This window comes from Pyrus communis, chromosome 8, assembly GCF_041283825.1.
Source record: "Pyrus communis isolate YQ-2024b chromosome 8, ASM4128382v1, whole genome shotgun sequence".
NCBI lineage: Eukaryota > Viridiplantae > Streptophyta > Magnoliopsida > Rosales > Rosaceae > Pyrus > Pyrus communis.
The window spans coordinates 10,463,099-10,478,766 of NC_142572.1; the positions used below are offsets into that span (position 1 = coordinate 10,463,099).

At 39.7% G+C, this 15,668-nt stretch overlaps 1 protein-coding gene across 1 annotated transcript; it reads left to right on the forward strand.

The window, feature by feature from the left end:
• The first annotated feature begins 3,573 nt into the window (after nt 1-3,573).
• Nucleotides 3,574-5,003, forward strand: LOC148695071 (uncharacterized). The gene is made up of 2 exons (XM_088698300.1): nt 3,574-4,348; nt 4,990-5,003. Exons 1-2 carry the CDS (start codon nt 3,574-3,576, stop codon nt 5,001-5,003), a joined length of 789 nt encoding a protein of 262 aa, XP_088554426.1.
• The last annotated feature ends 10,665 nt before the right edge of the window (nt 5,004-15,668 follow it).

Genomic DNA, 15,668 nt, shown 5'->3' on the forward strand with positions numbered 1-15,668 from the left:
TTTGAAGGCCTTGTATTCACTTTGGACATAAAACAAAGGGGCCTAGCCCATTCTCTCTTATTCTCTCCCTTATAGCCATGCAAAGAACCATCCATTCCATCAAAAACAATTCATCAAACACATGCATTCCCTTCACTTTCACCCACATGCAAATTTAATCATTCATTTCCCAACATCATTGCCGTGCACATTCCCTAACATTTCTAGCCATTTCACTTCATCATTACACCACCATTCATTCATTAATCCACATGCACATTCAATCATTCACTCAAGCACCCTTGTGCCTTGTTTCCCCCTTTGTTCCCACCAATCACATGCATCATCATCATTCAACCAAGCCTAACCCGTGCATTCCCCCTAATTCCAGCACCAAAACATGCACTCACATGCATTTTCACCACCATTCACACACACATGCATCCTGAAATTCTTGCCGTGCATTTCATACCCTTTCTAGCCATTTCATTTCATCATTACACCACCATTCACACCCCTTTAATCCACATGCAGCCACATATTCATTCACTTAATCATTAAGCCACACATTCACACACACACACCCAAAACACATCCATGCCGTGGCCTACTCACAATTCCAGCATCTTCACATGTCTTTCTAGCTTTCCCTTTCATTTCCACCACTCATTCTTCATCATTGCAGCCACCTACATGCATTATTCATTAACCTTTCATCATGTAGCCAGAAAATAAGCAAGAAAACATCAATGCCGTGCCTTCACACACCATTTCAGCACATTCCAACACCTTCACATGCAATTCCAGCTTTCACATGTTTTCCTAACTGATTTTCCATCATTAATTAGCCACTTGCATCTTAAACAAACAGCCATATGTTCCCTCCACTACTCCTATAAATACCCTTGCATTCATTCACTCCCCATTCAATTCACATCTCTCCATTTCTCACACCACAACACAAACACACACCATCTTCACATCTTGAAATTCCCTTCCTTGCCGTGGGTTTCTTTCCATTTTCTATCTTTCCTCATCCATTTCCATAATTCCCCAATCCATTCAACACACCAACAACATCCCTTAGACCTTGTGCCATAATAACGAAGAAGAGAAGAGTGCCTAAACGTTCATACAATTCAAGTTTGAGTTGTTGGAATGTTTAGGTGTTTCTTTGATTTCAATGTTTAAATTCAATTTTCTTTGTTTTGTAATGGAAGAGAAGAGTGCCTAAACGTTCATACAATTCAAGTTTGAGTTGTTGGAATGTTTAGGTGTTTCTTTGATTTCAAAGTTATGAGGAACTAAACCCCCTTTAGCTAGGGGGTGATTCAAAATACATGTTTATGCTTGCATTATGAATTGATTACTTTTGGTTGGAATTTCATAAGTTGTGGATTCAATTTGTTTAACCGTTTGATTGATAACTTATTTATGAATGTTTATTAAGAATGCGCGCTTAATTTTCATGCATAAATATGACGCTAGAATATAAGTGAATTTCACCTAATCGTAATGAACTTATATTCACAAGTAGTGGAGGTTGCTTATAAACAATCGCGTTAAATGAATTCTTGGCATAAGTTTCATGCGTATTCCATAGTAACGAATGCCTCGTCGATGTTTATGATTTCCGTTGAACTTAATGATCTTTGTTGAATGTCTCTATCATGCGTATTCCATAGTTAGGGACTTTGATTAAGAATAATTTGGTTGTAATGCATATTCCATTCAATCCAATGAATCTAGGGAAATCTGAAAGTTAATTTAAGCGGACCTAATTAACTTGGAGCATTGAGTTTCATAATTTATCGAAAGACCAACCGAAAATCAATCTTGTATGCAAGTGTAACATGTGTGGAGAAGAACCCCTTAGCTATTCCATCATCCATATTTTCATCACATTCATCTTTACTATCTGTTTTAAATTATAATCTGTCCGTTTAATTTAATCTCGTCCAACCACAATCACCCCCCTTATTTTGTTAAGTCTTATTCATTTGATTTGTCTTATTTTATGTTTTTGAGTATTTGGAGTCTTTTAAACTTGTTTTGAGTCTTTTAGTTTGTCTTAGTGTTTTAAAAGTTAGTTTTATTTATTTGAGTCAAGTATTTAGCATCCCTAGTTAATCCCCGGTTAGAACGATCCCTACTTACATCATTACTACAATTGTCACAAATAGGGTTTAGTTTGTGTGCGTATAAATCACGCATCAATAATGATCTCTCATTGTATCTCTTCTATGCATTCATGTTGAGAACCATTGGAGAATGATTTGAATTGTCGCATGCATCATCCAATTCAATAACATAAGAAAAATTTGAGAGTTAATTAGTGCATCACGGTTAACTTGGGGTGTTGAGCATCATAGTTAATGAAAAACAATTGGAGAATCGATTCATATATAAATGTATCATGTGTGGAGAATGGACCTCTAACTAATCCATCCATCATCTTGTTTCTCAAATCCATTTATACAACCTGCCTAGTTTATTAACTTGTTTTGTTAATTCAATTTTCGTCAAATCAAAACCCCCTTTACTTTCTTGTTCCTTGGTGCTTAAAATCTGTGTAGTTTATGTTTTAAAGTGTTTTGAATCAAGCCATAATCTTAAATTCGTCCAACATTGGGTTTAAGGTCAGAAACTGCCTAGTTAGTGTTTTTAGGCAGTTTTGAGTCTTTTGAACTTGTTTTGAGTCCTTTGAGTCGTTGTGAACGTTTTTAACTTTGTTTTTATGTTTTTGAGTCAATTTAGAGGTTTTAGCAAGCCCTCCTAATCCCCGGTCTAGAACGATCCCTACTTGCATCCTTACTACAATTTGACAACAAAAGGGTTAATTTGTGTGCTTAACTATTTTCGCATCAGTTAGCTCTCGGAACTGTCACCACATGGGAGGGTATGAAGCGAGCCTTCTTAGAGAAGTTCTTTCCGACATCACGAGTCATTCTTCTTCGCAAGAAGATAAGTGGAATTCAGCAAAGCCAAGGTGAATCTTTTCCAACTTATTATGAACGTTTTAAAACCCTTGTTGCTTCATGTCCACAACACCAAATGAAGGAGGAGCTTCTTCTTCAATATTTCTACGAAGGTCTCTTACCAATTGAACGTCAAATGTTGGATGCATCCGCGGGAGGAGCTCTAGTGGACAAGATTCCCATGGATGCCATAACTCTCATTGCTAATCGAGCACTCAACGCACAACAATATGAAGGTGTTGGGCAGAGAGACACCACACGGCCACATCATGTAAATGAGGTAAGTTATATTTCTGAGTTACAATCCCAAATGGCTAACCTTACGTCTATGTTATCGCAGTTTGTTGAAGGCCCTAAAACGCAAGGAACTCCAATTTGTGGTGTATGCTCCATTCAAGGACACCAATATGATCAATGCCTTCAATTAATTGAGAATGGAGGGTAGGAATCTGCCAATGTCGTGGGTTATGGGAGTCAAAACCAACCAAGGGGTGATCCTTTGTCTAATACATACAATCAAGGATGGCGTGACCACCCAAATTTCAGGTGAAGGGATGCACCACAATCTGCCCAACAAGGTGGATTCCGACAATCCCCGGGTTTCTTTCCAAGGCCAATGGCACCACAACCAGCTCCTCAAGCACAATCATCCCAAACCAACTCAGGTACGTCTATGAATGATGATAAAACATATCAATTATTAACCACAATGGCACAGGGAATGCAGAACCAAGCAAAGGAGGTTAATGAGCTAAAGAAGCAAATGGGCCAAATGGCCGAATTTTTGGGACAATTTCGTGAAAATGGTAAGTTACCAAGCACTACAGTGGTCAATCCCAAGGGTGGTTTCGAATCTGCAAAAGCTATCACCCTAAGAAGTGGAAAAGAAGTGGGAAGGAAAGCACATGAATCTGCCCAAAACAAGGAAGATAAGAAGATAGAAATTGAAGAAGATGAGCAATCCTACCCCACGACAAGGGTAGCACCACCCATGCCGCAGCCATCTAAGCACTCCCATCCGTCCACCTCAGGTAATGTTGTCCCAAATGTTGTGATTTCAAACACTAATCTGCCCAATGTTCCTTTCCCTCGCAGATTTGCACAATCGAAGAAGGAAGAAAGCGAAAAGGACAATTTGGATACCTTTCGAAAAGTCCAAGTAAACATTCCTTTACTTGATGCTATTAAGCAAGTGCCCAGGTATGCAAAGTTTTTAAAAGAGTTATGCACAACTAGGAAAAGAATTTCAAACAAAGAAGTTGTGAAAGTAAGTGAAAATGTATCCGCGGTTTTGCAACGAAAGTTACCTCCAAAATGTAGGGATCCAGGGAGCTTTACTATCCCATGCATAATTGGAAACACTAGATTTGAACAATGCATGTTAGATTTAGGTGCTTCTATTAATGTCATGCCATATTCCATTTATGCATCTATGAACCTTGGTGAGTTAAAACAAGATGGCGTTATAATTCAATTGGCCGATCGTTCTAATGCTTATCCCAAGGGAGTCCTTGAGGATGTTTTAGTGCAGGGTAATCTTCTTATTTTTCTTGCAGATTTTTATGTCTTAGAAATGGAGGATTCAAGCCATGCTCCATCATTGCCAATCTTGCTAGGCCGTCCATTCATGAAAACAGCAAGGACAAAGATAGACGTGTTTACGGGAACATTAACCATGGAGTTTGATGGGGACATTATTAATTTTAATCTTTCTGAAACCATTAAATATCCAATTGAGGACCATTCTTGTTTTGCTATTGACATTGTTGATTCTTTGGCACAGGTGCATTTGGATCAAATGAACGAAGATGCACTTAAGGTAGCCTTAGTGCACGACATAGGAGCAAGAAATGAGGGTGGGGGAATTCTTGCAACCCACGACATGCAATCTGACCATATTGTCGTGCCCCCTTGTGGTGAAGTGATTGAAATGGTCGCTGCCGTCGAGTCATTGCCCTCACACTCTGGTAAGTCTCCACTCTCAATTTTAGATTCGGTTTTGACTAACAAGTTACTTCCATCAATTGTGCAGCCACCTACACTTGAGTTAAAGCCTTTACCTAGTCACTTCAAGTATGTTTTCTTGGGAGAAGATCAAACACTATCCGTCATCATATCGAGCTCACTCACGGCCCAAGAAGAAGACAAGTTGATAAGGGTGTTAAAGGAGCACAAATCTGCCATTGAATGGACCTTGGCGGATATCAAAGGCATTAGTCCCACCACGTGCATGCATCGCATCCTTTTGGACGAGGGAGCCAATGATACGTATATTATACGCACACAAACTAAACCCTATTTGTGACAATTGTAGTAATGATGTAAGTAGGGATCGTTCTAACCGGGGATTAACTAGGGGTGCTAAACACTTGATTCAAATAAATAAAACTAATTTTTAAAACACTTAACTTACTTAACAAGAACTCAAAACAAGTACACAAGACTTCAAATACTTGAAAACACAAAAATAAAACAAATACGAATGATTAAGACTTAATAAAAGATGGGGGGGATTGTGTTTGGACGAGATTAAATTAAATGGACAAATTGTAATTAAAGGCAAAACGTAAATATGAATGTGATGAAAATATGGATGATGGAATAGCCAAGGGGTTCTTCTCCACACATGTTACACTTGCATACAAGATTGATTCTCAGTTGGTCTTTCGATAAATTATGAAACTCAACACTCCGGGTTAATTAAGTCCGCTTAAATTAACCGTCAAGTTCTCCTTAAGTTAATGAATTGGATGGGTTAGCGCAACGCAATTCACCACATTCTCCAAAAGTCCTTTACGTGAAAAGCACAATAAAGATACAATCAAAGATCATTAAGCATTATGAAAACTATAAGTGTTGACGAGGCATTCGTTACTATGATGAGCATGAAACTCGTGCCAAGAATTCATTTAACGCGATTGTTTATAAGCAACCTCCACTACTTGTGAATATAAGTTCATAACGATTAGGTGAAATTCACTTATATTCTAGCGTCATATTCATGCATGAAAATTAAGCGCGCATTCTTAATAAACATTCATAAATAAGTTATCAATCAAACAGTTAAACAAATTGAATCCACAACTTATGAAATTCCAACGAAAGTTAATCAATTCATATTGCAAATATAAACATAGTTTCGAATCACCCCCTAGCTAAAGGGGGTTTAGTTCCTCATAACTTTGAAATCAAAGAAACCCCTAAACATTCCAACAACTCAAACTTGAATTGTATGAACGTTTAGGCACTCTTCTCTTCCATTCTCATACGTACAAAACAAAGAGAATTAAATTTAAACTTTGAAATCAAAGAAACCCCTAAACATTCCAACAACTCAAACTTGATTTGTATGAACGTTTAGGCACTCTTCTCTTCCTCGTTGTTGTAGCACAAGGTCTAAGGTGAGCTTTGGGGATTATGTGAAGTGTTTTGGAGGGATGGGAAGTGGTTGGATAGTGGCTGCAATAGAGGAGAAAAACTGCACAGAAATGGAAGGGGATTTGCGGCACAAGGGTTGTGTTTGTGTTGTGAATGGAAAAAAAATGAGATGTTATGGGGAGTGAATGCAAGGGCTTTTATAGGAGAATGAAGGTGTAAATGGCTGTTTGTTTAAGCATGCAAGTGGCTAATTAATGATGAACAAACAGCTAGGAAAGCATGTGAAAGCTGGAATTGCATGTGAAGATGCTGGAATTGCATTGAAAGCCCACGGCATTGAGTGTGTTTTCTGGAATGATGGCAGGTTGTGTATGTGTTTGGGAAGAGAATAAATGTATGATGGTGGCTGAATCATTAAAGGGAATGAATGGGAGTGACACTAGGTTGGTTATGCATGTGGAATGTGGCTGAATTGTTGGTGAAATGATGAATGGGAAAGCTGGAATTTCAAGGGAACTCACGGCAAAGATAAGTGTTTTGGTGATGGGTGCAAGTGTTGATGGTTTTGCATGTGAATTAAAACTAGAGTGATGATGATGAATGCATGTGTAAAGGAAGTGGATTTTCTGCAAATGCAAGACTACTTATACATGGCTGAAATGATGAAGAATAAAGGGTGCAAGTGTGAATGATTGAATGTGCATGTGGGTTGGAAATGTGGCTGCAATGATGAAGTGTAATGGCTGAAAATGGGATGGATTTATGATGGGAGTGCATATGATTAAAGAGTGGGAGTGCATGTGGGTGAATGTGAAGGGAATGCATGTGTTGATGACTAGGTTAGTGGGTGGAAATCTGAAAATGGCATAAGGGAATGGGAGCTCACGGTTTTGGCTAGTGTTTGAATGTGTAAAGTGTGTGTGAATGCATGTGAAGATGCTAATAAATAATGCATGTAGGTTTAGGAAATAAAATCATAACTTAAAGGGGGATGATTAAAGGGTGTTGAAAGGTTTTGCATGGCTTTGAAGTGATTGTGGATTGGGCTAGAGTTTAAGTACATGAAATGGACCCAAATTGCTCATCCTTGCATGGCAAGGAATGGTGTTTGTGTTAAGCCCATGGCAAGGTGTTATGTGATTGGGTTAGGGCCATTGTTTTGTGTCTTCAAGTGCATACAAGGCCTTCAATTTCATCCAACACTTGGGCTCCAAGTATAAGCTATCCATCCTTAGCCCAATAGTGCTCCAAAACACTCCACAATGCATCCTTTCGTCAAACACGTCTTATTATCCTGAAAACACACAAAAGAAGCATAAAGGACTAAAATAACTAAAGAAACACAACGTAAATGCACGAGAACAAGCAAAGTAAGTCGCCTAAATATGCTCCTATCAAATACCCCCACACTTATCTTTCGCTAGTCCTCGAGCAAAACAAAACAACAAAAGAACACGAAACTAGACAAAACGAACAAAACACCACCTACACCTTCCAACAATCGTCTCACGGATTTCCAATGCACATAACAAGTTAAAAATCATTATTCCCACAGATTTTAGCCATCTCTACACTTAAGTACATTTTTAATCATAGTCACCACATACTAGTTCACAATTAAGCATTTAAAACACATTTCGAATGTAGTAACATGCCTTAGAGAATTTGCTCAAATCCTTACAAGATATACTCTCGTTTTTCACACAGATTTTCTGACTACACACCCTACACTAGGTATATGTGAGAAGATTGATGTAAACATAAAAATGAACACTCACATATATGTATTTCAAAGGAAGCAATTTCGGGAGTTAATAAGCATGTTTAGGTATGATCTCATGAATGGAATGCTACTACTTAGATGCAAGAACCAGTGACACCATATGCTCATATCAATTCCAAACTCCACATTATTAAACACATAACGATCAAGATAGAAGTCAAAGGGGTGTAACGGGGCTAAAAAGTGTTTGGCTAACAAAGAAGGGATATGGAAAACAAAGGTTCTTAAAGAAATAGCGAGCAAAGAATTTGAATTAACTTAGAATTCACTTTTGAATGAAAACTCAACTTTTGAACAAAAAGGGAGAACAAGCTCTTTTTTCTTTCTTTCTTTCTTTTCTTTTCTGTTTTTCTTTTTCATATGTTTTTCACAATTTTTTTCTTTTCTTTTGACTCTCAAAACATACATAAACGCTTAAGAACAAAACATTCTCCCCCACACTCATTTTCTTTCATAATGTACTCAAAAGGAATTCATTTAAGTCATGCTCACTATCATTTAAGAACAAGGGTGTGGACTGTCCTACACTAGGCTAGGTAAGGGGTGATGTGGTTAGCAAAGAAAATAGGCTAAACGAGGCTCAACGGGGTTAAAACTAATATATACGAAATATGGGAAGTAAGGCTATTTGGCTATGGTGGCAACTACACAACTTCATCTTGATATATGTTATGCAATTCAATGTCATGCTTTGAATGAAACAGATATAAGTTCTAGCATTTAGTTCTATCATGATACAATTGCATTCTAAGTAGTAACCAAGCAAGGAATAATGAGATCATGCAACAACTTTAGAAAACAAAGAATCACAGAAAATAACTCTCCAAAGAAAGTAATGGCTCGAATCTCACAGGGATGTAGCATTTGTTTGAGTTCCTTCCTTCAAGCATGTTACAAAAACGAATTTTTCTTTTATGATTGCATGTGAAGTCATACATTATAACCATAACCAAGCATATACCAAGAGTAAATCAAACTTTTCTCTATGTTAATAACTCTTTTTAACCGTCATGCAATTACAAACCAAATCCTTATCATTGTGTTGGAAGGTACCCTAAGACACAAACACACAAAAACGACTCAAAACACTCTTTTTAGGCTTTTTAAAACATGTTTTTCAAATTTTTATGTGATTTTCGGAGTTATAAAAACGAAACATACTAAAACACTCTAAAACAACTTAAAAACACCTTAAAACAGCAAGGAACAACATTTGAAGTAATGGGTGATAAAATCCCAGGAATTTGCATTAAATATACTTAGTTACCCCCCCACACTTAAATCAAACATTGTCCTCAATGTTTTACGCATAGATTCACACAAAACATAAGTAAACACACAAACAACAACTAAACATACTAAACATGGCAGAATGTAATTAACAAAGAGAAGAGTTTAGGGACGCAAATCTGGTTATGGAGTGTAAATTCCCTCTTCTCCTTGGTGATTGCATTGAGGCATTGATCTTGGTGATTCCACAGGCATACTCTCGAACTGGGCTGCATGATTCTTTTGGTCTCCTCCACTTGTTGATTTTCCTTTGTGCTATTGGGCTGGAGGATTCTTTTGGTCTTCCCCGAAGGTCTGAGCTTACCCTTTTGGTCTGTTTCTTTGTTCAATCTTTCCAATTCGTAATGAAAAGGGTTGGAGGATAACTCAGCCTATGTTTGTCTCCACATGCTTCAATGTATCATTTTCACTTGCCTTACTCGCTCCCCTTTGCAGAAGTGGTCCCTTCTCCGGAAGTGTATCAACCGTTGAAGATGACTACTCGAGAGCAACGCTAGGTAAGCAATCAGGAATAGATTCCAGGCAGTTGGCTCCAGAACGGAAGACTGACTCCAAGTGCCGGCTGATTGCTTCTTTTACTTTGCCATACGAGTAAGAACAAGGACAAAGAAAAAGACAGGGAAAAAGCATGATATGAGATACTTTTGCTTTTGACCTTGATGATATGAGATACCTTTGCTTTTGAAGAAGCGGTGAATGAATCAGCACATGTATTTGTTGTGCTGTTTCCTCCTGGGTCATCTGTACTCCAGACATCTGGTATCATCTTTGGGGAAGAAGAAAGAATTGAGTATTTCGAAAGGCTTTGCTGGGAGTGCGCCCTCAGAGATGAGGGAGAGTTGGGCATTTTCTTCAGGTTTGCCCTGCCATAAAAGACGAAGGTCGACATATATAGAGATAATAGCAAGTGGTGGTACTTTTTACCTTTGTCGACAAACGTTTTGATCCCGCAACTCCGGCTTTTTGAAATAGTGGCGCCTCTTCGATCTTTGAATACCCCTCTTCGATTTCTGAGCAGGCGCCCCTTCGATTTCTGAACGACGCCCCTTCGCTTTCTGAACGACACGTGGTAGTGCAGATGCGGCTCCTTTTGACAAAGCTGCACGCGTCTTCTGAAAAGCAGAGAAAGCGTCGCCGAACTTTGCACTTGTCGGCTAAAGATGTGTAGTTGCGATGATGGCGTCCACGTGTTTTCAGCTTTGTCAGAAATCTTTTGACAAAGTTGAACGCGTTTTCTGAAAAGCAGAAAAAGCGTCGCCTAACTTACGCCGGAAAATCCGGCTCTTTGAATCGGTGGACGCGTCGCCTTGGCTTTTTATAGAGCTATCGATCACCGCCAACAAACACACTCTGAAGATTTCCCATTCTTGAAAATCGACTCCGGCCCTTGGAAATTTAACTCCATCCCTTTTCTTTGAACACTTTTGAAAAATGGCAAACTCATCGAACCTTAGCTTGGAATTGAGCCTTAGCAGTGATACGGGCGCGCCGCGTCAAGGTAACGTATGGCACCCTTCTTTCTTATCTTCTAACGGTCTTCTTACAGGTGAAGACTCCGTGATGCAGGACGCCACAACAGCTACAATAGTAGCTAGGAACCTCCTCACTCCAAAAGATAGTAGGCTGCTGTCAGGACGGTCTGATGAGTTGGCCGTTCAAGAGTCCCTCGCACTTAGTGTTCAGTGTGCGAGTTCTGTGTCCAACATGGGCCAACGCCTGCTTGCCCGCTCCCGTCAGGTGGAATCATTGATGGCAGAGGTGGAAAGTCTCAAGCAGGAGATCCAGCAGCTTAAGTACGAGAATAGAAGTTTGCACGTGCTTGCCAACAACTATTCGACGGGCATGAAGAGGAAGCTTGATGAGCTGCAAGAGTCTGAAGGTCGGATTGACAGTGACCGTCAAAGGTTTTCGTCTTTCCCCCAGAGGCACCTTTTTCCTGGCTCATCCAGCGCTTGGCCAAGTATTGAGGCCTGGAATGCTCTAGCTCCGATGCCTTCCGCTCCGATGCCTCCCGCTCCGATGCCTTCCGCTCCGATGCCTTCCGCTTCAAAGCCTTCCGCTTCGACGCCTCGTAGTGGGGCTTCACGTAAACAACCTTTGTGAAGCACCACCTTTCTCCATGTTTAGTATTTTATTTAATATATGAAATTTTTTTTTTTTTTTTTTTTTTTTTTTTTGAGTAATCAAATCGGAGATCAATGGACAGCTTTATTTTATTCAGTGTATTAGGTTGCCTCCCAAGTAGCGCTTTCTTTTACGTCTTGCAGCCGGACGAAACCTTCATTTCTCACTTAGAGCCCTCGGCATGCAATGGGATCTCCTCTATAACATGATCCTTCATTTCTATGCCATTTGTAATGACCTTTTCAAGTGCATCGCCATGTAATTGATCAATGTGTGCCTGCGCCAAAGAATCAAGAATATCAATAGAGAAACATGAGTGATCATCATTAGGAAATTTCATAGTTTCAGAAATATTAAAATCAATCACTTCCCCATCGAATTCCATTGTTAAAGTGCCTTTAAACACGTCTATCTTAGTTCGGGCCGTCTTCATGAATGGCCTCCCAAGAAGAATCGGCAAGGATGGAGCATGGGTGGTTTCCTCCATTTCAAGGACATAGAAATCCGCCGGGAAGATCAAATTATTCACCTGCACTAAGACATCTTCCAATACGCCCTTTGGATAGGCATTAGATCTATCGGCCAACTGAATAATCACACCATCATTTTTCAATTCACCAAGGTTCATTGAGGCATAAATAGAGTATGGCATGACGTTAATTGAAGCTCCTAAGTCTAACATAGCATGTTCTAACTTAGTTTGACCAATAATACAAGGGATTGTAAAGCTACCTGGATCTTTGCACTTTGGTGGTAACTTTCTTTGTAAAATAGTGGAAACGTTCTCACTTACCCTTACCACCTCCTTGTTTGAAATCCTCTTCCTCGTTGTGCAAAGCTCTTTTAAGAACTTGGCATACTTAGGGACTTGCTTGATTGCATTAAGGAGCGGAATGTTGACTTGAACTTTCCTAAAGGTTTCCAGAATGTCCTTTTCACTCTCCTCCTTCTTTGATTGCCTAAACCTGCTAGGAAAGGGCACGTTTAGTGGAATAGAACTTGACAAAGTCGAATTTGGACTTACCTTAGGCGTGTTGGACGGTTTTGGCACAATAGGGGGCTGCGGCAAAGTTTCTTTCACCCTTGCCGTGGCCTTCTTTGCTTGTTCCTCCTCTTCTTGTAGTAACATGTCCTCTTCTTGACTTGTTTTGGACGGCCTTGAGGTGGTTCCGACCTCCTTACCACTTCTCAACATGATTGCATTGGCAGATTCGAACCCTCCCTTTGGATTGACAATTGTTGAGCTAGGGAGCTTGCCCTGTTCTCGGAATTGTCCTACAAACTCCGCAATTTGCCCAATTTGTCTCTCCAAGTGATCCACCCTTTTGTCTTGGTTTTGCATGGCTTTGGTTTGATTCTCTTGCCCCTGAGACAAATTGGTAAGTAACTTAAGAAGTGTTTCATTGTCCAACGACGTACCTTGATTGTTTTGGGCAGGTTGTGCTTGGTTTGGATTGGGGCCGAATGGCTTGGTGTAGAACCCCGGGGGTTGTTGTCTAAAACCTCCTTGTTGGTGAGGTTGTTGAGGCTCCCTCCACTTGAAGTTTGGATGGTCTCTCCAACCCGGATTGTATGTATTAGAATATGGATCATTCCTTGGTTGATTTTGGCTTGGAAATCCAATGGCGTTTGCACTCTCCCACCCACCATTCTCAATCAATTGAGGGCACTTTTCTGAAGGATGACCTTGAATAGAACATACGCCACATACAATTGGACTTTGGATCTTCATTCCTTCGGCCATCTGAGACACAAGAGAAGTAAGATTAGCTACTTGAGTTTAAAGGTCGGATTGAGAACTTACCTCATTCACTTGTTGCCGTGGGGGGTCCCTTTGCCCAAGTCCTTCATATTGTTGTGCATTTAGAGCACGGTTTGCAATTAGGGTCTTGGCTGCCATAGGTGTTTTGTCCACCAATGCACCTCCCGCCGAAGGATCGAGCATTTGCCTTTCAATGGGAAGAAGGCCCTCATAGAAGTATTGAAGGAGAAGCTCCTCCTTCATTTGATGTTGAGGACATGATGCAACAAAGGCTTTAAAACGCTCGTAGTATGCCGGAAAAGATTCTCCTTGACTTTGTTGGATTCCGCTAATTTTCTTCCTCAAGAGAATGACTTTTGAAGTAGGGAAGAACTTCTCCAAGAAGGCTCTCTTCATGCTCTCCCAAGAAGTAACGGTCCCGGGTGCCAATTCATAAAGCCAATCCTTAGCCTTTTCCACAAGAGAGAATGGAAAAGCCTTCATCATCAGAATGTTCCCATCGACATTGATGGGTGTCATGCTCGAACAAACAACCTCGAACTCCTTGAGATGCTTGTTAGGATCTTCCATGGAAAGCCCATGGTACTTCGGAATGTGGTGCAACAAGCTTGACTTCAATTCGAATTCATCGGTCTTGTCTTGGGCAGCCGCGGGGTATTGAATGCAAAGAGGGGCTGCATTGGCCAAACCTGAGGCAGAAAGCTCTTTGATGGTTCGATTATCCACGGCCATGGTTGGTACTTCCTCTTTAACCCAATCCGTGGCTTCCTCTTCTACTTCAGGTTCGGGACTAGGAGGATTAGACTCTTGCAATTTCTTGTTCCTTCTCAAAGTCCTCTCGAAATCACCGTCAAAGTCGGAGATTTGCTCACGAACAGGTTGTGAGCTACGGGTCATAAACTAGTACCTACACACAAAAGTAAACAAGATAAGTAACCAACTTAATAGACTTGGCACAAGTAAGAAAACAAGTTGCCACGCACGGCACAAAAACACATACACACGGTGCAAAAAAAAATTAAAACAAAACAGAAACTAAACTAAACAATTTAAACAAGACTCAAGACAAGGGATTAGCAACTTTGCCAGTCCCCGGCAACGGCGCCAAAATTTGATACGTATATTATACGCACACAAACTAAACCCTATTTGTGACAATTGTAGTAATGATGTAAGTAGGGATCGTTCTAACCGGGGATTAACTAGGGGTGCTAAACACTTGATTCAAATAAATAAAACTAATTTTTAAAACACTTAACTTACTTAACAAGAACTCAAAACAAGTACACAAGACTTCAAATACTTGAAAACACAAAAATAAAACAAATACGAATGATTAAGACTTAATAAAAGATGGGGGGGATTGTGTTTGGACGAGATTAAATTAAATGGACAAATTGTAATTAAAGGCAAAACGTAAATATGAATGTGATGAAAATATGGATGATGGAATAGCCAAGGGGTTCTTCTCCCCACATGTTACACTTGCATACAAGATTGATTCTCAGTTGGTCTTTCGATAAATTATGAAACTCAACACTCCGGGTTAATTAAGTCCGCTTAAATTAACTGTCAAGTTCTCCTTAAGTTAATGAATTGGATGGGTTAGCGCAACGCAATTCACCACATTCTCCAAAAGTCCTTTACGTGAAAAGCACAATAAAGATACAATCAAAGATCATTAATGATAGGAGCATATTCATGCGACTTAATTAGCTTGTTCTCGTGCATTTATGTTGTGTTTACTTAAGTTATTTTAGTGTTTAAGGCTACTTTTGTGTATTTTCAGATTATAAGGCTAAAGTGTGCAAGAAGATGCAAATTGGAGTCTTTTGGAGCGAAAGAGGAATGAATGAGTTGAAGATTTGAAGAAACGACGAATTCCTACTCCAACGATGAATTCTTACCAAAACGAGGAATCCTACTCAAACAAGGTTTCCTATTTGATATAGGAAAGTTAACCCTAAGTTTCCCGTTTCGGTAACCTTTCCTAAACTTAAACGTCCGTATTTTCTAGCCACTTTGTAGGCCTTGTATACACTTTAGTACACAAGACCAAGGCCCTAGCCCAATTTCTAAACCCTAGCCGCACCTTTATATTTTTGATTTAATTTCCTAAGTTTGCAAGCCTTTGATTTAGTTTTAATAAGCTAGGGTTTTAATTTTTCTAAACCATATATAAACTTAACCTTGCCGCACCCTAGTTTGGTTCCCATTCATTCTATTATTTTTCACACACAAAACCTTGCAGCCACCATCCCATTATTCACTCCCAAAAGCCGAACTCCCATGCAGAAAACAAGGACCTAATTTTCCCTTGTGCCGCAGCCACCATAAGTCAATCTCCCATTTTTTCTTCTCTGCCGTGGCCCCC

Excerpts from the sequence above, each read along its gene's own strand:
- LOC148695071 (XM_088698300.1), top strand. The coding sequence starts at position 3,574 with ATGGCACCACAACCAGCTCCTCAAGCACAATCATCCCAAACCAACTCA.